The following is a 26,421-nucleotide window of genomic DNA, read 5'->3' as shown; positions in this document are numbered from 1 at the left end:
AAGCAGGTCAGCAGTTGTGGGCCTTGCTTTGGAAATGATGGGCTGGGCTGAGGCCCTTTCTCCTGCAAGGCCCGCTTGAAACACCTGGTCCTCTGAGTCCCCTGGTCCTTCGGTGCCCTCTGTGCTGTGTGTCCAGGACAGGAAGGGGAGGCAACTGCTGATGCGAGGATGCGGTGCCGGAGGGTGCCAGTCTCTGGAGGAAATAGGGAGGGAGACGGTTGTAGAAAGAAGGGAGGGGACATCTTTTGAGATGAGAATGAAGCAGGAGTGTTTTCGAGACACGGAGGAATCTTTTGACAAAAAGCGTTGAGAGGCTTCAGGCAAGTGCTCCATTTTCTAGGACATCTGCTCCAAGTAGGGCCTGGGGTGGCTTTGGATGCAGAAGAGAAGGGAAGGTTTGAAACCATGGCTGGCGAATCGACCTGCTTCCAGAAAGTGATCTCAATGCCAGAGGCATTTATTGAGCCGGCAAGAGAAAGTGTGGCAAGTCCAGGGAAAACAAAGATAAATCAGACCAGTTCCTGGACTCAGGAGGCTGGCAGTTTCCTCGTGTTGTCTTCACCTCCTGTGGTTCTCTGCTAAGTGCTCACCACCTCGGGGTGTGCTGCCGTGAGCATGAACTGCTCTGAGAAAAATCTACAGTAGGAAGCCAGTTTGGGTATAAGTAAGCATTTCTCAAACCGTGTTGGTTTGTTGGAATGAGGGATTACGGCTGCCAGATTTAGCAAACAAAAATACAGAGCGTCCAATTAAATTAGAATTGCAGATAAACAGTGAGTGACTGGGACTCGGGACATATTTATACTAAAAAATGTATTCTTTTATCCTAAATGCAAATTTAACTGAACATCCTATATTTTATCTGGCAACCCACGGCAAGGGGTGGGGTGGGTACTGCAGGATATAACTCCTGACAGTGGAATGCCGTCCCAAGTCATATATGTGCCAGCTCTTTTTTTTTTTTTTTTCTCTCTTTTTTTGGCCGCTCCACACAGCATACGGGATTTTAGTTCGCCGACCAGGGGTCGAAACTACGCCCCCTACGTTGGAAGCCCGGAGTCTTAACCACTGGACCGCCGGGGAAGTCCCTGTGCCAGCTCTTGAATTCCTTCTTCTGCAGACCACTTTGCAACATTTTCTCCCCTTTGTCTAGGGACACGTTTTCAGTTTTCTGGCCAATCGTTTTCTGGCATCTTGACTGCCCAGGACAGCTGTGAAGCCAGAAATGCATGCAAGGCGCCACCTGGTGCAGGCAGAGCCCAGAGTAGCCAAGCCAAGGCCAGGCTGGCCGCATCCCCACGGAGCAGTGGGGTCATGAGATGATGGAATATCTCTTGGCCAGCATCTGGAGCATCCGCAGCATGTTTTAAAATAAGGATCAGGGCTTCCCTGGTGGCACAGTGGTTGAGAGTCCGCCTGCCGATGCAGGGGACGCGGGTTCGTGCCCCGGTCCGGGAAGATCCCACATGCCGCGGAGCGGCTGGGCCCGTGAGCCATGGCCGCTGAGCCTGCGTGTCCGGAGCCTGTGCTCCGCAACGGGAGAGGCCACAACAGTGAGAGGCCCATGTACCGCAAAGAAAAAATTAAAAGAATAAAATAAGGATCAGCCTCCTTGGCTGGCAGTGGCTGAGGGGGGAGGAGAAATGGGGAAGAAGCTCTAGAAAAATGGAGAGAGAATGGATGAGAGGGAAGCCAAGAAGAGGAGCATGGCAGGCAGGGTTGGAGGGAGAGATCACGGGGATCCCTGGAGTCAGGTTGGGGCAGATGGCGTGAGCTCAGTCCTGCTGCAGTTGCCCGGGGGCCTCCAGATAAAGGCTCTGACTAGTCAAGAGCAGGCTGCATGATGATAGCAACTAGTACTTACCAGAGGCTCACTGTGCTTTACTTGCATTATTTCTCTGTCTTCCTTTCCTGCTCCTCTCCTTTACTTTAGCCACACGGGCGTCTGATATTTCTGCAACACACCAGGTGTACACCTACCCCAGGGCCTTTGCACTTGCTGTTCCCTTTGCCTAGGATGCTTCCCCCCGCAGGTATCCCCCTGGTTCACGCCTTTACCTCGTTTCTGATCTTGGCTTCAGTGTTTCCTCCTTGGAGGGCTTTGCCCAGCTGCCTTCTTTTAAAATTGCAACGCCCCTCCCCTGGCTTTCTTTTTCTCCATAGCACTCGTCACCGTCCGACAGTCCATACGTTTTACTTGTTTATTGTTTCTTGACTGTCTTCTCCCTAAAGAATATAACTTCTAGGAGGGCAAAGATTTCATTCATTGTTGAATACCCAACGCCCAGAACAGGTGCTTTGTTTGATCAGGCACTTGGTAAACGTGTTTTGAATGACAATGATTTGAGCTATTCCTTAAACAGCCCTCATTGCTCCCACTTGACAGATGAGAGAGCTGAGGGTCAGCTTGTCCAGACCCTGGAGCCAATGGGTGAGAGCAGGACTTGTACCCAAGCAGCGTGCCTGTCCACTGGTGGGTGGGTTGGCTTGGGGCTCTGGTATTAGAGGGCTGTAGTCTGGCATGAGATGAGAGACTGTCCGAAGTGTCCTGTGTCCTTCAGTGACGGCTGTGTCTCCGTTTCCTCAGGATGTGGCTCTGAGCCTGTCTGTGTCCCCGATGGCCCCCGCAGCAGCTCGGTGGAAGGAAGTCCCTTCCGTCCCCCGACACACTCCTTCTCCTCCGTCTTCGATGAAGACAAGCCGATAGCCAGCAGCGGGACTTACAACTTGGACTTTGACAACATCGAGCTGGTGGATAATTTTCAGACCTTGGAGCCTCGCTCCTCAGACTCTAAGAATCAGGATTGCAAGGTGAGCTCGCGGAGGAAGTCCACGGACTCTGTCCCCATCTCTAAGTCGACGTTATCCCGCTCGCTTAGCCTGCAAGCCAGTGACTTTGATGGTGCTTCTTGCTCAGGCAGTCCCGAGGCCGCGGCCCCGGCCCCAGATGCACATAGCACGGGTTCGAGCAGTGCTTCCAGTACCCTTAAGCGAACTAAGAAACCGAGGCCACCTTCCTTAAAAAAGAAACAGACCACTAAGAAACCCCCCGAAACCCCCCCAGTGAAAGAGACACAGCAAGAGCCAGCCGAAGAGAGCCCTGACCCCAGCGAGGAGAATCGAATAGCCGAGACAAGAACGGAATCAGCCAAGACGGAAGGTTCTGGACCAGCCTTATCAGAGGAGGCACCCGTAGAACCTGCTGCTGTGCCCAGGGCTGCCTGCCTTCTGGACTCCGAGGGTGCAGAAGGGGCCATCCCCCCAGCTTCTGGGGGTGGCAGAGTGCAGAACTCACCCCCCGCTGGAAGGAAAACATTGTCTCCTGCCACGGCCCCAGAGGTGGTGGAGGTGTCCCCATTGGATAGTGGGGGGCAAGAGGACTCCCCAGCCAAAGGCCTCTCAGTGAGGCTGGAGTTTGACTATTCTGAGGACAAGGGCAGTTGGGACACGCAGCAGGAAAACCCCCCTCCCACCAAAAAGATAGGCAAAAAGCCGGTTGCCAAAATGCCCCTAAGGAGGCCAAAGATGAAAAAAACACCCGAAAAACTCGACAACACTCCTGCCTCGCCTACCAGATCCCCTGCTGAACCCAGTGACATCCCTATCGCTAAAGGTACCTACACCTTTGATATTGACAAGTGGGATGACCCCAACTTTAACCCTTTTTCTTCCACCTCAAAAATGCAGGAGTCTCCCAAACTGCCCCAACAGTCATACAACTTTGACCCGGACGCCTGTGATGAGTCCACTGACCCCTTTAAGACATGCTCTAAGACCCCCAGCTCACCTTCTAAATCCCCAGCCTCCTTTGAGATCCCAGCCAGTGCCATCGAAGCCAACGGAGTGGACGGGGATGGGCTGAACAAGCCCGCCAAGAAGAAGAAGACGCCCCTCAAGACGTAAGTTCAGGGGTGCAGGTGGTAAGATCGGAGTCGGGGCTGGGCATTGGCTGTGATTGTTGCTCACGTGCCTGGATGACCCATCCCCCATTTGCTGCAGTGCCACCATGTTTGCGGCAGGATACCTGTTTTCATTCCTCTCTGCACCCACAGTGGTGGCTTTTCCCATCCACATATCCCGTTGGGTCTAGAGTCATTGATCTTTTGCCTCAATTAGTCAGTGGTCTAAAGCTTTACTTGTAGCTGAAGACCTGACCGGGAGAGTGTGGGATCCATGGAAAGGGAGCGGCGCAGTGGAGGTCTGGTCAGCCTCCCTGTTTAAGAGAGAGAGAGAGAGAGAGAGAGAGGTCTGGGCCCCTTCCTGTACCCCAGCTAATGTGTAAGAAGCACGCCGGTTTGTCTTCACCCCTGTGTAGTCATCTTCATGGACGAGCGTCCACAGGCCCTGTAGGTCCAGAAAAGGTCAATGGAACCTGAAAGGGAGAAGCAGTCCCCACGGTCCCCAGGAGGCCATTAATAATCAGGTCTGCTATCCAAACACTGGCCAAATAGATTGTGCATAATACTACATGTCCATGCCTCTGGAATTCATCCCAAGACCCAGCTCCAACTTGGATGGCTACCAGTCCCTCCTCAGGACTTTGGTCCAAGTTGTAGGTGGTTAGGTGCTTGGAGCTTTTCTCCACTCATGTAGTATCGTCAATAATTTAACAAGGCCAAGGAGACCGGGCTTCTGGCGGCAACTCAGCAGAACAGACCATGGCTGCTGGCCCCTCCGAGTCTGCCTGGCACAAATCGAGATAGGGTGACCTGTTTACCTCTCGTTCTGGGCTCCCCCAAGCATTTAACATTTGAGAAGAACCCGAGGCTTCCTGAGAAGAAGGTCTCTAAGCAGGCTTTGGCCTTGGATCACCTTACCTCTGTCTGGTGTTGGATAGAGGAAACAGTCCTGGCCAAAAATGGGACTTTTCTTAGATCAGCTGCCAAACCAGGCCCTCCTTAAAGATTCCATAGCATCTTTGTTGGAAGCTTTGTTTTTAAGCCTCAAACCGGAGAAATCTGAAATGCCCAAATCACAAAGCTAATCTCTCACTTTGGGGATGAGAGCCAGTTTGTAGCCACTACCTCCTCCTTCCCTGCAGATAGCTTGGTTCTATTCTGTTCTATCATCAGAGATAGCTAACCGAGGTTGGGGAAGCTAACCCGTCTCCGGGTCTTACCTGTAGGGCAGATGGCTTGGAATCCTACACTGGGGTGACAAAGCTCTTTGAGCCACCAACATTTTATGGGGTAACTGGAAGCAAGAGAGGAAGGCGTTCTCTGACAGCCCCTCTCCAAAAAGCTGGGATGTAGCCCACACTTCCAAGCAAACAGTGGATGGCTGTTGTATCCTAACCCATTAATAACCAGTTGTCTGCAGATTTATCTTTTTTGTCAGTTCCTTCTGTCTGTCTCTCTTTTTCTTTGTCTTCTTGTCTTAGGATGGTTGAAGATGTGATGTCTGTATGTTCTCTGTTGTAAGTAAATTAAATGGAATCCGCCTCTTACACCAAATGTGCTTTTTTCTGCCTTTGTTTTTGCTTCCAAGCGCTTTTTATTTCCTTTCCATGGCTGCTCCTTACGTATTTCTGTGGCGGGCCTGGGAATGATGGGGCATGGGGCTTCCCAGTAACAGAGGTTATTTATCTGTTTCATAGTGATTAGCATAAATGAAACTGCTTGGCTGTGAAAACGTGATTATCCAACATCTGTCTGCTTGTCAGGAATGGAAGTTTTTTTCCCCTTGCTTATTGGATGTCTTCATCTGAAACCCATACATTTTTTTTTCACTCTCATTCCATTCTTTCATTTTAAGTTGGGCGATTGCTTTCAAAGTATTGTGGCTTCACATTAAAATAACCACCCAGTCCAACCACAGGCAGCAACTGCTACTGCTTGTTCTGGCCACACGTGAAGCAGAAATGTTTGAGCTGTTTCAAATTGATACTGATGGGAGCCCCCTGAAATGCAGGGTCAGCTCAGTGGAGCACACGGCCGTGAGAGCCATCGCCAGGCTGCTCTGGGTCAGCAGGACCGGGCTGGGTATCAGCATGCTATCTGGGGGTCTCCTTGTTGAGGGAGACGGAGCAACAGAGCAGACCACCGCTGTGCCTGTACTGCTTTGCCTCCCTGGCCAGGAGAGATCTTGTGGGCTGCTCCCGGGGGCCCAAGGACAGGCACTTTCTCTGCCTCTCCATTATTCCACGAGGAGCTGGCCTGGGCCCAGACGTCCAGCAGCCCCGGGATAGGGTGGGGTCTCTCAGGCTCTCTTCTGCCCAAGGGATTTCTTTGGTACTTTAGAGCCATTTAGCAACTGTAAAATACACAGTTGTATATTTATATGCATGGATAAATATATGCTTCAAGCTGTGATTGCACTGTTCACATGGCAAATGTCATAAATGCTGTAAATAACCATTTATGGTATTTCTTTCATGACTGAAAGCCATTGTTGGAGCGTTTTATTCCAGGGAACACAAGGAGGAACTTGGTGCCAATTTGTTCTATCCACCCAGTTAACGTTTAGAGCGGGGGAGGTGAGGGGGACCCCCGCACAAGCCCTTGCCTTGCTGGGGGCAGGACCAGACCACGGAGGGGCCTGAGACCAGGGGGCAGGGGCCGGTCTGCAGGTGGAGAAGCCTCCATTCTGATAGTGGAGATGAGCCCTTGACCACCCAGTAGACTTAATGGAGCCATCTGTGCTAGAAGTCCCTTCCTTCTGACTCCTCTGGAGTCTGAGCCGATGTTTCCTTTGCCTAGGTCCTCCTCCCCTCTCCTCCCCTCCCCCTCAGCCCCCAGTTATGTATATGAGGGGGAAAAAAAGAGAGACCAGAGTTGTTACTCATTGTTACATTTAAAAGTTGTTACTTTTAAATGTCTTTAAAAAAGACATTAAAAAAAAAATTGTTTCATCTCCGAAAAAGAGTTCTGGAGATTGGTTGCACAACAATGTGAATGCACTTTACACTACTGAACTGTACACTTAAAAGCGTCGAAGATGGTAAATTTTATGTTACGTGTATTCTACCATAATTAAAAAAAAAAAATGATCTCACCCCTCGCCCTGCCTTTAGTCAGAATCCCACCCAGAAGTTCAGAGGTGCGGGAATCCATTAAGCTCAGAGTTCCTGCACGTAGGAGGGAATCTGCCAGTTCTCCCTGAAGACCCAGAACTTTCCTTCCTGTTTCTGCACGGCTCCTTCAGTTGTTTGAGTGCTGTGTCGGCTTGGTCTTCTATGAACTGGATCCTGTTCATCGGTGTCACGAACTGACATCCCCTCCCCGACCTTAGTTGGTTCAGACATTCCTGGATGAATCCAGATATATTAATCTGCTCACCAGAATCTGCTTTTTGAAATAAGAACATCTGGGTAAATTTAGCTTCATTTTCTGGGTCAGCTCTCCAAAATGGCATCTTTTCAAAGATTTCCAGCTTGATGACTCTCTCCCTCGGGGGCAATAATAATATCTGTTAAAAAGTCGGAATGGATTGTCGGTGTGGACGTCTTTCGGTTGGTGTTGGAGTGGTGTAGACTGGAGGGTGGTCTGGGTCAGATACTCAGCAGTCAGACGCTCTGGGCCTCAGTCGGCTCTGGAATGTTCTGTGCCTCTGTCTGTTGTGTTTACATTTTCCATTTTGTTTCCAGTGACACATTTAGGGTGAAAAAGTCGCCAAAACGGTCTCCTCTCTCTGATCCACCTTCTCAGGTATAATGTTCCCTTGATACTTGTGATTGTATCCCTCACTCGGGAAGATAAGGCTGATGTGTTTTTATTCCCCATTAGTCAATAGAGTTTCCTTTTCTGCTCATCATGCGCCTCTCCTTGCCTCCTACATGGAGGGTCCCTCAGTGTTTGCAAGACATTGTTTTGATCCCTTTCCTTGGGGAAACATCAGAGTATGTCCCAAGAATAGGCAGATACTCAGGAAAAATGTCAGTTGGATTCTGTGGGAGTCGTGCTGGTCCATTTGGCCAGTTAATCTGCTGAGAACTTACTTGAATATCCAGTTGCGGAAGTCTGTTGAGATAAACGCATATATAGTGAGAAAGAAATGAATACATGTCAGGAACACTGGATTATGTAACCAGGGTCAGGATGGGGAGATAAAGGACTTTCATCCCCTGCAGAAGGGGCGGCTTGGGCTCTTTCTTCATACGAGTCCCTGTCTCCCTCTTCCTATAGTTCCTCTACCAAATATACGCCATTTCTTCTACCCTGTTTACAGACCAAGAAGGGTATCCTGAAGTATGTGCCAGGCCATTCAAGGTCATAAAACAAGCAAAGCCCTAGCCAGCCAATCCTGGGCAGGGCGAGGCTGCAGAGAGGCGCCCAACCCCACGAGAGGGATCTTGGGTCCAATGCCACCTCTGCTGTAACATTTCTGGGCTCCCACCCTGCCCTGCTCAGCTGCACACCCTCTGTGGAGATGGAGATGAGACCCCCTTTCTCTACCTCTGTGTCAGGCGTGAGGATTGTCAGGCAATGTTGATGATGTTGATGTACAAGCCTGAAGCACTGTGTGGGCATAACACTATAGTTGCCTTCATAAACGTGCCAGTAGTAAAAGTTTCCTTATTTTTCTCAAAGTGAATGAGCAGGAGTATCTCAAATAACCAAGACACAAAATCCTGATTCTTTTAAAACCCATGGTCATCACCCCCTGAAACAAACCATCAGAAAAAGAAATTCATAGAGGAAAGACTTTGTGTCCTTGGGACTATTTTGAGCAGAGGAATTTGACAGGGACCGGTCCTGGTGAGGGGGGCCCAGACCCCTGTGGGTGGGCGCAGAGGCTGGACGAGAGAAGAGACAGCTTCCCTTCTCCTGGTAGGACCCCACCCCCGTGGCCACGCCGGAAACGCCGCCCGTGATCTCCGCGGTGGTCCACGCAACCGACGAGGAGAAGCTGGCGGTCACCAACCAGAAGTGGACGTGCATGACGGTGGACCTGGAGGCTGACAAACAGGACTACCCACAGCCCTCGGACCTGTCCACCTTCGTGAACGAGACCAAATTCAATTCACCCACGGAGGGTAAGCAACTCGGTGGCCAGCTGGACCGCCACTCTGCCTTGGAGACCACTGCCCCTAGGGAGCAAAAGGCCAGGAAAGAAACTTCTAAGCCAGGTAACCGTGCTGTTGGCTGCCATCTCCCGGTGCACCCCGAGCTCAGGCTGCCTTTTGAAACAGCCTGAGGCTTGAAACCAGCTGAACGGTGACCCCGGGGCACCTGCTGAGAGCCTGCAAAGAGCTCTCTAACTCTGGGTCCTGAGCTCACCTGAGCTTTGCACCTTCTTGGCTGTGTGGCTCACATCCCTTGAGGATTTTGAGTCAAATGCTCAGGGTACGTTAACCTGCCTGTGGGGTCTCTTAGCCCACTGTTCATCGGCCCCACGGGACGTCCCACAGTGTGACCAACACCTGCTCAAGCCCCAGACCAGAGGTTCCCCCAAGGCTTGCCAACAAGAGGACTGAGTCCTTCTGAATAGGCCCCAGGCGAGTCACTTATCTCATTAGTATCTTCCTTCCCCTTACGTATACCCACTTTCAGCTTTCTGCCTGATTCTTCGGCTTGAAAAATTCATGTATCTTAAGTCAGCAACTAGAACCTTCCTGCGAGGAATTAGTCCATTTCCAGGTGTGATGGTACCCTGCATTCCTAGTCCTCCTGGGGCCTTTCCTCCACCCACCACCATGTGGGGCTTGTGAGCCTAGTACTGGGCCTTCATTCCAGCACTGTGGGCTGTTGTGATGGTTCTAAGTTTCCCTTTCCAAGATCTTGATTTCTAGCAATTTTAAAAAACTGAGTAGAATTCAATATGAGGACAATCATACAGGGAAACCTTATCTCCGCTTCTTTGCTGCTAAGAAGAAACCATGATTTCCATCAGACGGCCTCCTGCCCCAACCTGGGCAGGGCAGGGCTGTAACTGAGGTAACTTTTAATTGTAACTAGGAATGCTTCCTCTGGAGGTTCTTGTATGATCAGGCTTCTTGGCGGCTTGCTTTGTGCCCATGAGGTCTCTTCAATGGTACTAGTGAGATCCGTTTCAAGGTTTGGGGGGATTTTGGATGCTTATCTTATTATAATGCCTTTCTATAGTTTGATGATGAAAAGACAATCCAAATTATGTGTAATTGGACTTTCGGGCATTGTATTTTCTGCATAATGGAGCCTTTGGTTGGTTGTCTGGTTGGCCCTCTGGCCAGGGGTTTGGGAGGCTTAAGAGTGACCATCTCACTCCAACCTGACCCCAGGGGCCCAGGCCTGGCCTCAGCTTTCTTCAGTCCTCCTTTTCCTCTGTGCACACACCCCTGGGCCATGACTGTACCGGATGGAACCACTTTCCCCCAGGGACGCCCCTGCTCAGCTCCCCTGCAGTGGCTGCTGCAGGATGCCCCCTGCTTCCCTGTCTCCCAGGCTTGTCCTGCCCCCTCCCAGCCTTTCCCTGGACAAGGCCCCTCTGCGGTCTGCTATCAGTGCTTGGTCTGAACTCGCTCTGAGGTTACGTAACGCGGTAAGGATGATGCAGGGGCATCTCTTGCTTCCCTACTAGATTGTGTGTTTCTTTAAGACAGGAACCCCATCTGAGCCAGCTTTGTTTTCCTTACAGCACCATGAACACCGTAAGGGCTAAAGACAGCTTTGTGAGGAAAAGAAAATAGAAGGCTAGGCAGGTAGACAGCTTAGTGTCCACAGTTTGATCTTTGCATCAGTCACCACCTGTGTGAGGGAGACGGGGCGGGGGAGGAGGGGAGGGCGTGTTGACAGCCCAGAAGCAGCAGGGGTGGCTGAGGACTAGCAGGGACCTGGTCATTTTGATAGCACCTGTGGTTTCCTGCTGGTACACCTCTCTTGAGGCTTAATAAGAAACTTTTAAATGTCATAGAAACCAACCTGAGCTTGCCATTATAGATAGGAATCAAAAGGTGTGTGTTTTGGGCTGTGTGTGTGTGGTTGTACCATCAGGAACCAAATAAATACATGCTCTTCTTTTTTTTTTTGGCCGCACCTCATGGCTTGCAGGATCTTAGTTCCCTGACCAGGGATTGAACCCGGGTCCACGGCGGTGCAAGCGGGGAGTCCTAACCACTGGACCGCCAGGGAATTCCTTACATGCATCATTTTCATAATACCTTTTAAGCTAATAGGTGCCTCATTCAGTGGTAACATCTATTTCTTCATCTTTAACTTAGAACTAAAGCAGTCCACTCACTTAGCTTAGTGGCATATTTGAGAATTGTTTGTTTTCTGCAAAAGTTCCACAAATAGGGAAATCTGTAAGTTTGGAACAAAACTCTAATAAACCTGCCTCCTTAGAAAATGACTGTGGGGCTTCCCTGGTGGCACGATGGTTAAGAATCCGCCTGCCGATGCAGGGGACACGGGTTCAAGCCCTGGTCCGGGAAGATCCCACATGCCGCGGAGCAGCTAAGCCCGTGAGCCACAACTCCTGAGCCTGCGCTCTAGAGCCTGCGAGCCACAACTCCTGAGCCCGTGTGCCACAACTATTGAAGCCCGTGCCCCTAGAGCCCGTGCTCTGCAGCACGAGAAGACACTGCAATGAGAAGCCCACGCACTGCAACGAAGAGTAGACCCTGCTCGCCGCAACTAGAGAAAAGCCCACGTGCAGCAACATAGACCCAGTGCAGCTATAAATGAATGAATGAATGAAAAAGAAAAAGAAAATGTGAAGATGTGGGAAGTCCTGACCATAGTTATAGCTGGTGGGCGATGGGAAACCCATTGTCTGTGTGAATTCAGAACAGCTGCAGTTTCAAGGGGTGTGGCCTGCATTCACCTCTCTAATGTACCTGGTTCCCTCCAGCAACTGGATGCAGAAACTGGATGCAGAGCCCTGTTCTTGGATTGTCCTCCTGTTAATGAGTCACGTCCGGCCATACTAGACACGAACCTGGTTGGGGTGCAGATGTTCTCCCCAGAAAGAGCCTGCCCAGTGCTGCAGCTGTGATTGAGACTTTCTTACACTGAAGTCATAAATCACAGGACAGTGAAATGTTGGGTTAGAAATAATATTTGCCATTTGGATACGTATTCACTGCAATATGAATTCTCCAAGTAACAGTAATAAGGAGGAGCTGTCGGGCCTCCCTGGTGGCGCAGTGGTTGAGAGTCCGTCTGCCGATGCAGGGGACACGGGTTCGTGCCCCGGTCCGAGAAGATCCCACATGCCTCAGAGCGGCTGGGCCCGTGAGCCATGGCCGCTGAGCCTGCGCGTCCGGAGCCTGTGCTCCGCAACGGGAGAGGCCACAACAGTGAGAGGCCCGCGTATCGCAAAAAAAAGGAGGAGCTGTCATTGGTGGAGTAGCCCTGCTGCGCCTTTACATACATGATTTCATTTCACCCTCCCAGCTCTAGATGGTGGATTCCTGCACTTCCTCGCGTAAGAGCGAGGGAGCAGAGGCTTTGAGCTGTTAAGATTTGCTGAGTGGGCTTCCCTGGTGGCACAGTGGTTGGGAGTCCGCCTGCCGATGCAAGGGACACGGGTTCGTGCCCTGGGCCGGGAGGATCCCGCGTGCCGCGGAGCGGCTGGGCCCGTGAGCCATGGCCGCTGAGCCTGTGCGTCCAGAGCCTGTGCTCCGCAACGGGAGAGGCTGCAACAGTGAGAGGCCCGCGTACCGCAAAAAAAAAAAAAAAAAAGATTTGCTGAGTGTTGAGGGGCTAATTCTCGTAGGACCAGGTCTGCCTGACTCGAAGGGCTGCTTCTTTTCCGCCACCCTCTTTACGTGCGCGTCATGCAGACTTCCTTTCGTTAAGTGTAGAATGAGGATGTTGAGCTGATCGGTGCTTCCCTACCTGCGTTCACAAGAGATTCAAGTTGTCTTAATATTTCAAAAAACCTGTGGAGCTGGGTTAGAAAGATGCCCAGCTAGTTTAAAACTGCATGTTTGGGGGCTGTAATCATATCAGCTCACTGTGGTGACACTGATAATCTCTCATTGATTTAAACCTCAGATTGGCAATTATAAACATTTTTCTTTGAGTGCTTGCTTAGCAAATGCCCTTTTCTGGAGCAATCTTTTGAAACATGGTGCCATGAGAGAAAACCTAGTTCATGTGATCCCCAGAGATGGAAAGTTTAGGAACCACTGGACGACAGAGCCTCCGAAGCCTCCTAGCTCTGGTCGGAGACCCTGAGGGAGTATTTGCTTTAGATTCGAAGGTCTGGATGGCCATTGCTGGTCACCCTGTCTCCCTATTTCCCTTTACACACAGCAGCACTGGCACCCCCTCTTGCATACAATAGAGAAGGGGTGTCCTTCTCAGGAGCCTAACCTGGTCTTCCGTGGTGGGCACCATTCTTGTCACACTGCAGGCATGTAGAAGGGCCACCCAAGGAAGTGGGAGCAGTGTCCTTGTCCCCTTCCAGAAGGCTCGTCTCGTCTCATCACTTATGTTAAAAGTTTCGGAAATATTAGCAAAGAGCAGTAACAGACCTGGTCACAGTCCCTTACCTTTGTGTGACCAGTTGTGGGGCTTTTCATCTTACCTCAAATCATTTTACCCTGCAATATGTATGCACTTTGAGCTCCATTTATGGATAAGTCGATGGGCCTAGAGAAGTCAGAGAGTTGGCTTCTCTGATCCTGTCCCTGACAATCAGGACTCAGTTGCATCCTTCTGGCTTCTACCCAGGCTCCTTTGGTCCCCCAGCAAAGCTCCAGCCACGAGAGTCAGATGGGAACACAGGCCCATTGCCTTCAGAACGACAGGACCCATTAAAAATAACTTCGGGGGAATTCCCTGGCGGTCCAGTGGTTAGAACTCCTTGCTTTCACTGCAGTGGGCCCGCGTTCGATCCCTGGCCGGGGAACTAAGATCCCGCAAGCTGTACGGTGAAGCCAAAAAAACAAAATAAAACAAAACTTCTGGCCTCTTCAGCTCGGAGCAGCACATGCTTTAGCGAGCGGCCTCTTCTCTGATTTGTAAAGATGTTGAGCCATTTGGTATCACTGGCGTTACCCTTCTTGGCCTGCCTGCTGCGTGTGGCGTAGTTGAAAAATGGGGCTAAAATTGGACGTGGCTCCCCTTTCCAAGCCTACCCTCTAAGGCTTAGAATTTAAGGCAGGTGAATGAGATTTTGAAAACCAAGTTCAGTAAGATGTTTTCTCAAAAGATCTGAGACCCTCTTGGCAGGTAGGAAAGAAGGCAGATGAATGAGCTCAGTGACCTGAAACCCCCCCAGATCTGCCGCCCGGAAACGAGCTCAGATTCCAGGTGGGACACTGAGGAGAGCTGGTCACCAGAGCCGGTACTGACCCGGGGCCCCAGGGCCTGGAAAATCTCCATGGCCTCAGCTTATTCAGTGCATCCCAGGTGCTCTGTGGTATTGTGGGGTGTGTGGGGGTGTGGTTTCTGTGAAATAATTTAGGGTTAAATCATGCTTTGGCAGTAGTAGTGATACCTTGGAGGAGGAAGCAGCTGATTCACTATTATCTTTTCCATTTAGACGGTCTTTAGTAGAGCAATAAAATGATAGTTCTGGGGTCCTGCACCCAGAAAGTGACAGGTCTAGAAGAGGGCCTAGAAATCACCTTGTCCTTCACTGTCCCCTGCCTTTGAAAGATAGTGAGTCTTAATAAACGAATGCTTCTATGTCTTCAGTTGAGGCAGACCCTAGGGACAGATTCACACGACCGTTACAGATACACTGAGTTCCTGCCCAGCATATGGTTTGGCTTATTCTCCGTTCTTCCCAAGTGATGCACAAGTCAGGGCCTTCAGGACGCAGGAGGTCCTTCTGGTCGTTAATCCACAAAACTGTCTCCATTCCTGTGTTCAGGTCCCGCCTGCCAGAAAGATGCATTTGCTTCATCCCAGAGAGTCAGAGATTCCTGAAAAGTCATCCACGGGTTTAAGTACTGGAGTTTATTCAGTTTGGTTTTGAGAAAGTTTTTGAGGAAATATCTCATTTTAAAGCTCATATTAAAGAATCATTTAAGAATGATTCCTTCTGTTGAATATGATTATGAATATGTAGGAATGTGGGGCTTTAAACCAGAACTGCTATTTATTTTTTACCTAAAATATTAAGGCATGAGGCTTTAGGGATTGCCGTTAACACTCTTGCACAGCTGCTTTCTGAGCGGGTCATTTCACCTCGGTTTTCTTTTGAAGTGGAAAAGAGCCATCTGGTAGCTGCGGACTGGGGCTTCTTCAAGGATAGAGTCCTCTTCTGTCTTGTTCATCACCGTATCCACTGTGCCTAGCACAGTTTGAGACACATAGTAGGTGCTCAGAATCTATTCACTAGACTGGGAGTTCGGTGGAGTGTAGCAGAGCTGGGTCTCCACCTGGAATTGCCCTGGGAACCGAGGCAGGCAGTGGGGTTTCTAGTATCCAGTGAGAATATCTGGAGTTTTCTTTGCAGCCTAAAGTCTCCGGTCAATTTGAAATAGGTCATCTTTCCACCACATTGGACTTTAATAGTCTTTGCAGCTGAACACTTGATTTGGACCGGCCCTGTTGGCACTGGCAGAATTGGGGGAAGCATTCTAGACAACTCGCAAAGCTTCTCGTACAGCAACACTGTTCTTCCCTTGCTTCCGACAACTGGATGGGCAACTGTGGGTCCAGTTCCAAAATGTCACCAGGACTTGGGAAGGTTCCATGTATCGCACGTGAGACTTACAGAGAAAAGCAACACCCACAGTGTACACACTGTCTGATCTGAAAACTCAGTGCAAAATGCTCAGATCTTTCCCCAGTCAAATCCGTGCTTGGTCATGACATTTAATTCCCTTGGAACTCTCTCAGGCTCCCAAATGGCAGAAGCCCCTTAACGGTAAGGGGTTTACCAGTTGTCTGAAAATAGCTGAGTCGAGCCTCCTCTTTTGACCATATCAGAAATCTCAGTCAGTGGACATTCTCAGAAAGCTTAAAGCCTTGTTCTGGACCCCACCTGCCCAGCCCCAAACTTTTCATTCCCCCCTCCCCCCACCACTGGCACTCACCTCTCCTTCTGTTTCTTTTGCAGAGTTGGATTACAGAAACTCCTATGAAATCGAATATATGGAGAAAATTGGTTCCTCCTTACCTGTAAGTTCTTCTGCCTTCAGCCAGCAGGGAACTTGCTCTCCCACCCTGTTTTTTGGTCACTTTGGTGAACTGGGGCTGGGGGGTTTGAGGTTTGTCTCAATCCACTTCAGATGCCATTTTCAGGGAGAAAAATGATAGGATGCTGTTAGGCTTCCTGCAGAATTACTTCCTAGACTGAGAAGGGACTCGTCAAGAGATTTCTTTTAAAAAAAGTGGAGGGAGTGGTTTGGTGGTGTCTAAGGTGTACCGTTATCTGGTTTCTTCAGATTAATTGCTTCCTAGAACTGAAAATTTTCCCTTTGGGCAATAAATCTTTCCCCCATCTCTTTTTCATTTTGAGTTGTCATGATGGGCACCTGTCTGCCCTGGCTTATTAACATGTGCTGCTACTGGGGCATTTGGTCCTGGACATGACCTTGTGCTGCTGTTGTCCAGCGATGCCCCCAGAGGTGTGGAGATGCCCAGGAGGGCTTGTGCGACACTCAGCAGCCCTGACACGTTGCTCTTATCTATCTTTCTTTGCATCATTCATAGATGGGGTGTTGCTGCTTCTAAACCACATCTGCTGTAAGTCAGTGAACCTTGATGGTGGCGCTCATCACAATGGGGCGTCATGCCCGTCTCCCCCATTCAACTGTGGGCCATGCCCGGATGGGGGTCTCGCCTACCCCTCTGTTTATCCTCGGTGGCCAGCATGGTTGCCCATCCAGAGAGGATGGCCCCTAAATGCCTCTGGGCTCAGCAGCACGTAGCACACCAACACCATTGCAGTCCCCCTCGGAAATGTTCCCGGCTGCACGCGGTCCCACTTTCTTCCTACGCTTTCCTCTTCCCTCCGGTCCTCCTCTCCTCTCTCTTAGCCAGCGCCTCTTTCTCCTCTCTTCCGGGTGGCTGGAGAGAAATGAAGGCTTCTCCCTGATGAGTTATCTGCCCCCATTGAAGAGCGCTCTGGTTTTCGTCTCTGTAGCGTGTTTAGGCCACTGCAGCCGAGCTGACCTGTGACTTTGATCCCTGCAGCAGGACGACGACGCCCCGAAGAAGCAGGCCTTGTACCTTATGTTTGACACTTCTCAGGAGAGCCCGGTCAAGTCTCCCCCCGTCCGGATGTCGGAGTCCCCGACGCCGTGTTCAGGGTACGACTTCCATGTTGAGAGTTACACCCCGGGACGCAGGTCCCCAAGGCCTCTGAGCACCTGCCCTGCTCTCCTGACCCCCATTCACTTGCACACACTCAGGCAGCCCACAAGCCCATCTGTCTCAGTGTCCACACGGGCACAGATGCAGTGGGTTTGTCGCGGGCTGCCCTTTGGACTAAGGGAGCACCCTTTAACTGCTGAGAGCGTGAGCCCCTCCCATCTCCTGCCGGTGCACGCCGCTTTATTGTGTAATCTGTCCCGTGGGGAGGCAACACGCCTCAGCATTCAGTGCCCGAATCCCACTCCCAACCCCGGCTGGTTGTATGACCTGATGCGAGTTACTGGACCCTCCTGGGCTGCAGTTTCCTCACGTGTAAAGTGAGAGTAATAATAAAATTGATCCTGTAGTGATTGTTTGAAGATGAATTGAGGTGCCACTTGCGATGGGGGTAGGGGTACCTGTTCAAGTAGCCAAAAGGAGGAGTAAACTGAGATGCTGTAAGGAAAGCACTTGTCACAGGGCCTGGCACAAATGAAGTTCTGCTAAACGTTTATTATTCATATGGATGTGAATGTAAGCATTTGTCAGGCTCCTGTTCTGAGCTGTGTGGTGCTGGATTGGGTGAGGGGGGGTATCATGCTGACATTGGGACCTTCCTGTCCTCTCCTACCTGCCGCTTTCACTGAGCAGGAGTGAACGCTCTTGCTGTGACTTCCCATACCTGCTCCAGAATCTGCCCAGGGTGGTGGGAATGAGAGGATGATGTTATTGCAACAGCAGTAATGGCTCTTTGTGACTGGCACTGTGTCGAGTGCTTTAGGTGCAGGCAGCATCTCACTTGATCTTCACAGAGTTACAGTACCTAACCCCTCCCGCCAAGGTGCACAGCCAAGGGGTTGGCAGTCCGCTTAACCCCAGAGCTCGTACCCTTAGCCAATGGCATCTGTGCTTCTGGCTGTCCGTTGTCAGCAGGCTCTTACGTGGGGCTGGACCACCCTCTATCCAGCCAACAGACCCCTTGGTCACCTAAGCCCTGCCCATTTTCCTCGGGGAATATAACCTTGGAAGTCTAGGATCGCTTGCTATGTTAGTTGGGGCATCCTGGCTAATTTCAGTGGGATTTCCAGTGCAGCCTCTAAAGATGCGCTTTGCTTCCTTAGCTCAAGTTTTGAGGAGACTGAAGCCCTTGTGAACGCCGGGGCAAAGATCCAGCATCCCGTTGCACGAGGGCTGGCCCCCAACCAGGAGCCACACTTGCAGGTGCCAGAGAAATCCTCCCAGAAAGAGCTGGAGGCCATGGCCTTGGGCACCGCATCAGAAGTGATTGAAATTGTAAGTGGGGTTGGAGGGGCCCGAGATCACTGCGGGTGAGCCCTAGGTCAGCTGGGTTCTATCACCACTCGGGCCAGGCCTTCAGAGCAACACTCCCCTGGTACCTGATGTGGGTCCCTATCCCCCTATCCCGCCAGAGAAGCCAGCCTAGGAGACCCCCCCCCCGCCCCCAATAATGATGAGAGAAGGTCTCTCCGTCCTCACCAATGTGGTTTTGCAGTTCTCACCTAAGTGCTTTATTTGCCTTCAGGGTTATTCATTTTCCACTTCTAACCCCTTCGGGCTGGACTGTTGGTTTTTGAGCTGCCATCAGTCTGTACCCTGCTTCTCTGTCCTCTTTGGCAGAGGGCAGAGTATGGTAGATCAGGAAGCACTCTCCTTTTGAGGAACAGTTGGTTCTCCTGGGCTTTGGTGATGGGAAGTCCCTCCTGTTTATAGACCAGGACTTATACCTCTTCCCTCCCAACCCCTGTGGGACCTGCAGAGCGAATAGACCTGAGCTGAAGGCCTCACCCACGCGCCCCACACGTCTAAAATCGATCACCCTTCTGGCGAATTCTATTTTTCTTTTTTTACTTCCCCCTAGCAATCCTCAAGAGAGTATGAGGCCATTGACTTGGCGTGTTGCTTTATTGCTCCAGATTAGTAGACATTCATTTATCTCACGCATCAAGTATTTATTTAGCACCTACTATATGTCTGGCAGATGGATACTGGGAAAATAATAGTGAGCAAAAAGAGAGTCCAGACAGGACCTAGGCTGTCTCTCAGATAGACACTATGAAGGACTCATGCGTGATTCAACTTCTGCAGCCTTGCCTTCTGATTTTGAAGTCTTTCTGATCTACCAGTTTGAAGTCATCTTTCCATTATTTAGAAGATGACCTTTACCAAACCTTCCTTTGGATATTTACAATGGAAAGTATTTCTTGATGACTTATGTTTAGAAACCCCATCACCTACCTTGTCTCCTACCCACTGAGGTTTTCAAGTAAATAAGTAAAGGGTAGCTTTCCTCCTAACAACTGGTTATGGAGTGAGGGTGACATGGGGGTGGAGAGGGCACCCAAGGCTGTGCTTTTGGGGAGTGGGTTGGGCCTGCCGATCTCACGGTGCCCGTGATCAGCATGTGGGAATTAGTCCAGATGAAAAGGAAAGTATTGGCACCTAACTGATACTCTCTTCAGCCTTAAGGCAGAGATGTCCAGCCAATAGATGGGTGGTCCTTGCTTGGAACCGATATCACTCTGCTCTCCTCTATTTTTCCTCTGTGTCTTCCTCTGCCGGCCTTCAGACAGCTCCTGAGGGCTCCTTTGCCTCTGCTGATGCCCTCCTCAGCAGGCTAGCTCATCCAGCCTCTCTCTGTGGTGCGCTTGACTATCTGGAACCCGACTTAGCAGAAAAGAACCCCCCAGTATTTGCTCAGAAACTTCAGGTTTGTAGCCCACGTGTGACCTTTGGGGAGTTTGTCAAAACCTCAGTAGAGAATGAACCTCCGAACTCCAAATGCAATGAGGCAGGATTTAATGGAGCATTGCTGAGAATGTTTCAGATGGAATAGCTTCCCCTCAAAGACAGATATATGTGGTGTTCTTTACCCAGGACGCCAGAGTGCTATGAATTGTGCCGTTACATGTGGAACAAACCATTTGTATTTCAATTTGGAAAATGGACCGAAGCAGTCATTTTTCAGAAGTTTTGATAGCCCCAAAAGCAGTTTCTCTGATTTATTCATGGAACCAAGGGTATTAGCTCACCATGGAGCCAGGCTGTTTATGTATACAGGGTTATCTCAGACCCCTGTTGAGATAACATCTGGACTCAGGTCTTGTATCTGGCACCAAAACAGTTGTCTACAGTCTGTGCTTTAAATTTGACAGCTCAATTTGATACCCTCTAGACTGGGATGTTCAGAGCAAAAACTTAAGAGAGATTGTTAATAGTCATTTGAGATTTGCAAATCCACTCGTGGAAATTGTTGGCCAACTTGACATGAAGTGAACAAAAGGAGAGAAATTGAAAGAACAGTGCACTAAAAATTCTGATCCCATCTTAAAAATTATTTCGTATTTGCGTAATACTTCCCGCCAGACATCCCAAAGGGTGATTTAAAAAAAAAAAAAAAAAGGGAAATGAGACATTTATTTCATGATCTGCTGAGGTGTTAATTGTGAAAGAAAGCCAGCGCGTATGTTTCCCCGAGTACCTGTCATGACACATTCACGTGACACATTCGTTTCTTGGATGTGGAAAACATTTCCGTCCTGTCTCGATGCATTTCCCCTGCGGTTTGCTCATTTCCCACCCCTCCGGCAGGAGGAGTTAGAGTTTGCCATCATGCGGATAGAAGCCCTGAAGCTGGCCAGGCAGATCACCCTGGCTTCCCGTAGCCGCCAGGACACCAAGGTACCGGTTTGCTGCTGCCGTGTGCTGCCTCTTGAGAATGTTGTGTGGTCCAGAAGCTTCTTTGCTAACCATGGCCAGGCAGGTGTTCGACAAAGTATGATTTTCCAAAAAGCTAAAAGTGTAATTTGTGCGTAAGTACACACTGAACACGCCAGCAGGATGGTAAAGCTTGTTGAATAAAGAAAAATACGAGAAACCGATGTCCAGTCAGTGGGGTACGGAAGCTGGAATAAGGTTGCAAAGTTAGATATAAAACAGGTTAATACTAGTTAAACAGGACAGATAATTCATAGCCTTTGAGGTTCTTTTTTCTTCCTATAGAAATCATTTGCTTCGCTACTAATAAAAAATAATTTGCAACTTTTCTATTTTCAACAAGTTAACATCTAATTATACTGAGACTGGATCCTGGTCAATAGTAAATAGGTGAAAACAAGACCTTCCTGAGACGTCAGACGACCCTTAGGCCAGGGTCAAAAGGATTACAGAAAAGCGGTCTTTTTCTGCAACGGGAAAGCGTAAATATTTCAGACTTTGTAGGCACCTATTTGATCTCTGTAACAACTACTCAACTCAGGCACCGAAGCTCTGCTAAAGCAGCAGCGGACAGCACGTGGAGGAATGGGTGTGGTCAGTTCCAGGAAAACCCTTTTTACAGAAAAGGGCGACAGGCCATTTGAGCCATCGCTGTAATTTGCCAACCCTTCTCTAGGGTAGAGTGTGATATTGACAAGACCTGCAGAAATTGTTTTGCTGGCTTCCAAGTTTGGAGTAATTTTTCTTAACAACTAGAATGTGTCGCTGATGACATGCACGATGGAGCGTGGTCCAGGGAGGTTCAGCCCACCCCCAGGGCTGACGGGTGCGCCTGGCCTCTGAGGATCCGCCTCATTCCCTCTCCCACACCCCACCCCCCGTTGGCAGCCCGGTGAACCTGGGCTGTCAGACCAGGACTGGGCCCCAGTGCGCTCTGTGGCCCTGAACCAGTTGGTGAGCCTCTCTGAGCCTCAAGTTTTTCCATCTGTGCCAAGAGGCTAATAGCAGTGAGTTTGCACGTTGCTGTGAGGACGGTAGGTGACGTGCAGAAAGCCTGGCACACAGTAGGTGTACGATCAGTGAAAGCTGCTGGGAGGTGACCTTCACTTGTGCCTCTGTTACCTGATGAGACTCTCCCAACATCTCTCTTCAGACAGCGGGTCCAGGTCCCATTTTACAGATGTGGAAAACGGAGCCTGGGAACCAGCCCAAGGCCTGACTGGGATTCACTGGCCTTCCGGGAACCAGCACTAGAATCTCCATATGGGAGCTCGTTGCCTGTACATCTCAAGTAACAGCTCACTTGGCAGAGGGGCCCGTGCTCTCTCCCTTCACTGGTCCTTGGAACAGGACCAGGAGTTCATCTGCTGGCCCTGCCCTGTGGGTCCCTCACATGTGGTTTCCCTGGAACCAAATGGGGACCCCTTTCCAGAGACATCTCTCTGTGAGAGAAGAAGGTCATCCCATTGGTGTCCAGACTGGGAACATCGGGTGTTTACAGGAATGTAAACACCGATTGCTGATGTCCTTGTTCTTGTGGCCAACCCATAAACTTGGGTTTAATTTCTGTAAAAATGAGATTTTTAGAATGCATTAAGCAGTAAGGATTTTTTCCCCGTTAGATTTATTTCTTGATGTCCTTGGGTAGTGGCTTAAACACAGAATGAATTGCTTGACGTTTGGTCACTATAAATACAGTTTATTCCTGTCCAGAAGTCTGAGGCAGAATTGAGCATGTTCTCAGTGGTTCCAGTTGAGTATGAAGTGTTCAGGACTGCCTGATACCCTTGCCTCCTTCTCAGAGACGGCCAGCAGTTGGCTTCCTGTCAGTTAAAGCCTGTTCTCAGACCATATGTCCCGATTTTGATTGAGAAAATACTGTCACGTGAGTCTACTGAGTGTGGTTTGGAGAGACAGCCCCCACTCCCTCCTTATGTATTCCAGAAGGGCGTGTTAAAAGAATTGTTCCATAGGGGTAGAAGTGTCTTGGAGTATGAGGAACATTTTTCTTTACCATAGGAACTTGTACCACTTTTGTAAGAAGTATATTAAACTAGTGACGTTGGCCCACGAAAAATAGATGCTCTTTTCTGTAGCTCACCAGACCTAGGGTGGTCCATTTACCTGAACCCAATTAGGTTTCTGTGAGCTTCTTGCTGGTGAGATGCTTGCTTGCCCCTTAGCGCATTGGAAACTCCTGATACATAGAAAGAGAAGACAGCAACTGTGTATCCAATTTGCTCTTTTTTCTGCCCATATGTTTCAGCTGCAGGTGACCTAGCCCAGTGTTTCTGGCAGCATGGTCTTAAACTGTTGCTAACACAAAATGAAATCACTTGGAATGAAAAACACTCATACTGAGGGGATGAAAAACGTCATGAAATATGATGGGGGTGATTTCTGGTCGCTCCTGTGAGCAGCTTCACTCACGTTTCCCTTCAGACTGAGGGCCAGCAAAGCCAGCCTTCCAGGCACTGCTGTGCGGTTTCCTGTCTCAGTAGTCAGAAAACGTTAGAAATGAGGGAAACTCCACAGGGGCTGGGGTGTCAGACTCTTTATGGTTTTCCTTCTGCACACTTCTGGTGGAACTGAATTGGGTTGTGTCCTCCTGGGGGGCATCTGACCAGGTCACTGGCTGTGAGGTGCAGCAGCCCTGGATTCACCACTAAAGCAGGGTGGATAGAACCTAAGCGTTCCATCTGTATGGCTTTCCAAGGGCTGCAGGGCACAGGGATGGATTTAATCTGTGTGTGTAACAGATACTGGTTATGGTCCAGTATCTGGCCTTTTGGGATTAGGGGGACCCTATATAAAGAAGGAAAGATGTGTCTGGGTAACATAGGAACAAGGATCATACAAATGGCAAGCTTTGGGACCCGAGGAGGTCCTAGAAACAGGCTCCCCTGGGAGGGAAAGGGTATTAATCTTCAGTGTGTGATTCCTCCAGGAGTCCTGGCCCATAAAGGAAGATGCCTGGGCTGTCGCAGCATCAGTGGGAGAAGGAATCAGGTCTGGGGCAACTGTATGGTTGGTGAACGGCCTGATAGCATAGCTTCCTTTCCTCCTTCTGTGTCCAGAAACCACCCACCCCGGCCATTTAACCACGTGATACCCGAAACCCACAAGAACAGTCTGAAGGGCAGTGGCAAAGGGCTGGCACATGGGTTTCAGCTTATTTGCCAGTTTCAAGAATTTGTGGTTATTGTCTGCAGCCTGTGTTGAGGTCTGAGGCCATGTCTTGACCCAGGGGGACGGAGAGGCCACTTGGTGGTGGTGGCGCCTCCTGTGGGGAGTCGAGTAAGGGCACGTATCAAGTGCCTTCCTCTTGTTTGCCATCCTGAACTTGAGACCCGCCCCTTGTCAGATGTGGATGGGGCGGCACTGGGGTGAGGCTGCTCTCTGCCCGACCTGGCGCCACGTGGCCCCGACACCCCCCAAGCGCCCAGCCTGTGTCCACGCTCCATGACCTTGGCTCATGACCTGATCTCGGCTTTCGGGCCCTACCCCTGCGCCTTGTCACTGCTCTCCCACCTGGTTCCCGGGGACGGCGATCCTGCTTTGGTCCAAGACATGGCAGCTTCCCCTGAGCCTGGCAACAGCGGCTTGGACACCAGGAGTATTGTGAGCCTGGGTGAGGGACAAGACCCCCCGCCCCTGGCTGCAAGGCCAGAAGGACCCCAGGCATGAGTTCTGCAGGCCTGACCCAGGTGACCGTGCCCCAGGGGTCCCCGCAGGGACCAAGATTTGAGGGAGTGGATTGAGAGGTTGGACGTTGGTCCCGTGCTGTCTGAGTCGTGGCCATTTCGCATCTTAATTTGTGATTCTGGTGGCTTTTTGGTTCCTCTAAAGTAGCAAGTGGGAGGTTATGTGGGAGAAACAAAGCTTAATCTAAGTCTGATCTTAAAATATCATCAAGAGACAAATCTATTAATTTCAGTTAAAAACAATTCTTGGTTGTAAGAGAAAACCAGGGTGTGTACCTTGAATTGCATTAACATGCAGAGACTCTGGTAGTAATTCAAATGGATTCTTAAGTCATCATGTTTCTTTATTGAAAACACCAGGTGGCCAGGATGACCGGTGATAGTGAATTACTGTATCTGGTAGTAACCATTTGCATTTCCTTAGGCTCATTATTTTGTTTATTTTTCATCCCCTTCCTTGTTTTACAAAGGGCATTAGGCAGCTTAAAGATCTTTAATTCCTGCACTGGCCATATTTTGTTTCTGCCCAGTATGATAAAGTCAGTTTTAATTCATTTTCTCTTGCACTTCAGAGAGCTGGTTTATCTTGGGTCAGAATTGAATCTCATTCTGGGAAACGATTTGGCCAAATCTTATTTAGATCCTCAATTTTTTCATCATCAGAGGGACCAGGATGAGTTGGATGGTGTCTAAGTTTCTTTCCATTTTAAAACTTTATTCTAATTTTTTTCAAAGAATACATTATTTTACTTAACTGTGACAGGAACAGGTTTTTTAAAAATACTCTTCAGAATTTTGTGTTTTTGAACTTTCTCGATACATGTAAATACTGAGTCTTGGTGTCTAGGTATAATTTTCTGTTTACTTCCTGAGAAGTTTCCCATTTGACAAGTAGAACCTTGAAAACATCTCAGACATCAGAGATTAACGCCTACATGGGAGAGGCTCTGCCCTCTGGTCTGGTGGCCCTCTTTCTTCTGAGAGGTCAGCCTGCCTGCTCCTGAGGGCTTTAAACTTGTGTTCTGCTCAAGTGTCCCGTCACCGAAGATCCTGGCATCCCACTTGACAGCTGGGTGTGTCCCTGGGGTCTGGTGCTCCGCTCTGACCAGCAGTGGTCATTCTGGGTCCCATGTGAGAGTTAGCGCAGATACTCAAGGCCAGGCAGGGGTAGTGACACCCACGCAGCAGACGCTCGCTTCCAGGACAGCCTAAACCACTTAGTTCATCGTGCATGTATACAACTAACTGGTCCTAACTCGGTGACCTCCAGTCCTATCCATTAAGCTTCCACCTGCCTTTTCTAAGCTGTCACAAGTTCATTGTCTCTGAGGCCACAGTAGGGTAAGCATGCCTGTTCCCGTAATTGAGGAGAGAAATTCTGCTCAAGCACCTTCGGGCCACCACCCTTCCCAGTTACCATTGGTTCTTTCATCTCCTCTGCTTCCATCTACAAGATAAGTCCTCACCGTTCCTTTCCCACATCTCTCTCTTTCTTCTACACTGTGGTGTTCTGTTCACGGCTCCATCTCTTCTCATAAATTTCCCAAAGAAAAAGCAGTTGCCCTCTGCCCATTACACCCCCATTGCTTCACGTCCAGTTGGACTCTAGTAACCAGGGTGGAGGTTTGCCTTGGCAACCACGACGGGCCAGGAGGTTAATGAATAGGACTGGGAGTGTGATTGGTTTGACATGTCTTTTGCAGTAGAACTAGATTGACAACCCTGCTGCACTGGTTGACGATGCTCCTAATGCTGCATTTCGGGTGTGTTGGAAATGGCTGAGCATTTGTGCAAAGGGAGGAAGA

At 49.9% G+C, this 26,421-nt stretch overlaps 1 protein-coding gene across 1 annotated transcript in view; it reads left to right on the top strand.

The window, feature by feature from the left end:
* TACC2 (transforming acidic coiled-coil containing protein 2) overlaps positions 1-26,421 on the top strand; it is a 181,545-nt gene that overhangs the window by 139,712 nt on the left and 15,412 nt on the right. The window contains exons 10-18 of the mRNA XM_060098683.1: positions 2,588-3,899; positions 5,381-5,416; positions 7,586-7,646; positions 8,773-8,974; positions 15,940-16,001; positions 17,019-17,134; positions 18,299-18,470; positions 19,765-19,905; positions 20,787-20,876. Of these exons, the coding sequence (XP_059954666.1) occupies positions 2,588-3,899; positions 5,381-5,416; positions 7,586-7,646; positions 8,773-8,974; positions 15,940-16,001; positions 17,019-17,134; positions 18,299-18,470; positions 19,765-19,905; positions 20,787-20,876 (2,192 nt within the window). The remainder of the gene's footprint in view (positions 1-2,587; positions 3,900-5,380; positions 5,417-7,585; positions 7,647-8,772; positions 8,975-15,939; positions 16,002-17,018; positions 17,135-18,298; positions 18,471-19,764; positions 19,906-20,786; positions 20,877-26,421) is intronic.

Source organism: Mesoplodon densirostris, chromosome 1 (assembly GCF_025265405.1).
Source record: "Mesoplodon densirostris isolate mMesDen1 chromosome 1, mMesDen1 primary haplotype, whole genome shotgun sequence".
NCBI classification, from domain to species: Eukaryota; Metazoa; Chordata; class Mammalia; order Artiodactyla; family Ziphiidae; genus Mesoplodon; species Mesoplodon densirostris.
The sequence above is the reverse complement of the archived record's forward strand: the minus strand, read 5'-3'. Positions and strand labels throughout refer to the sequence as shown.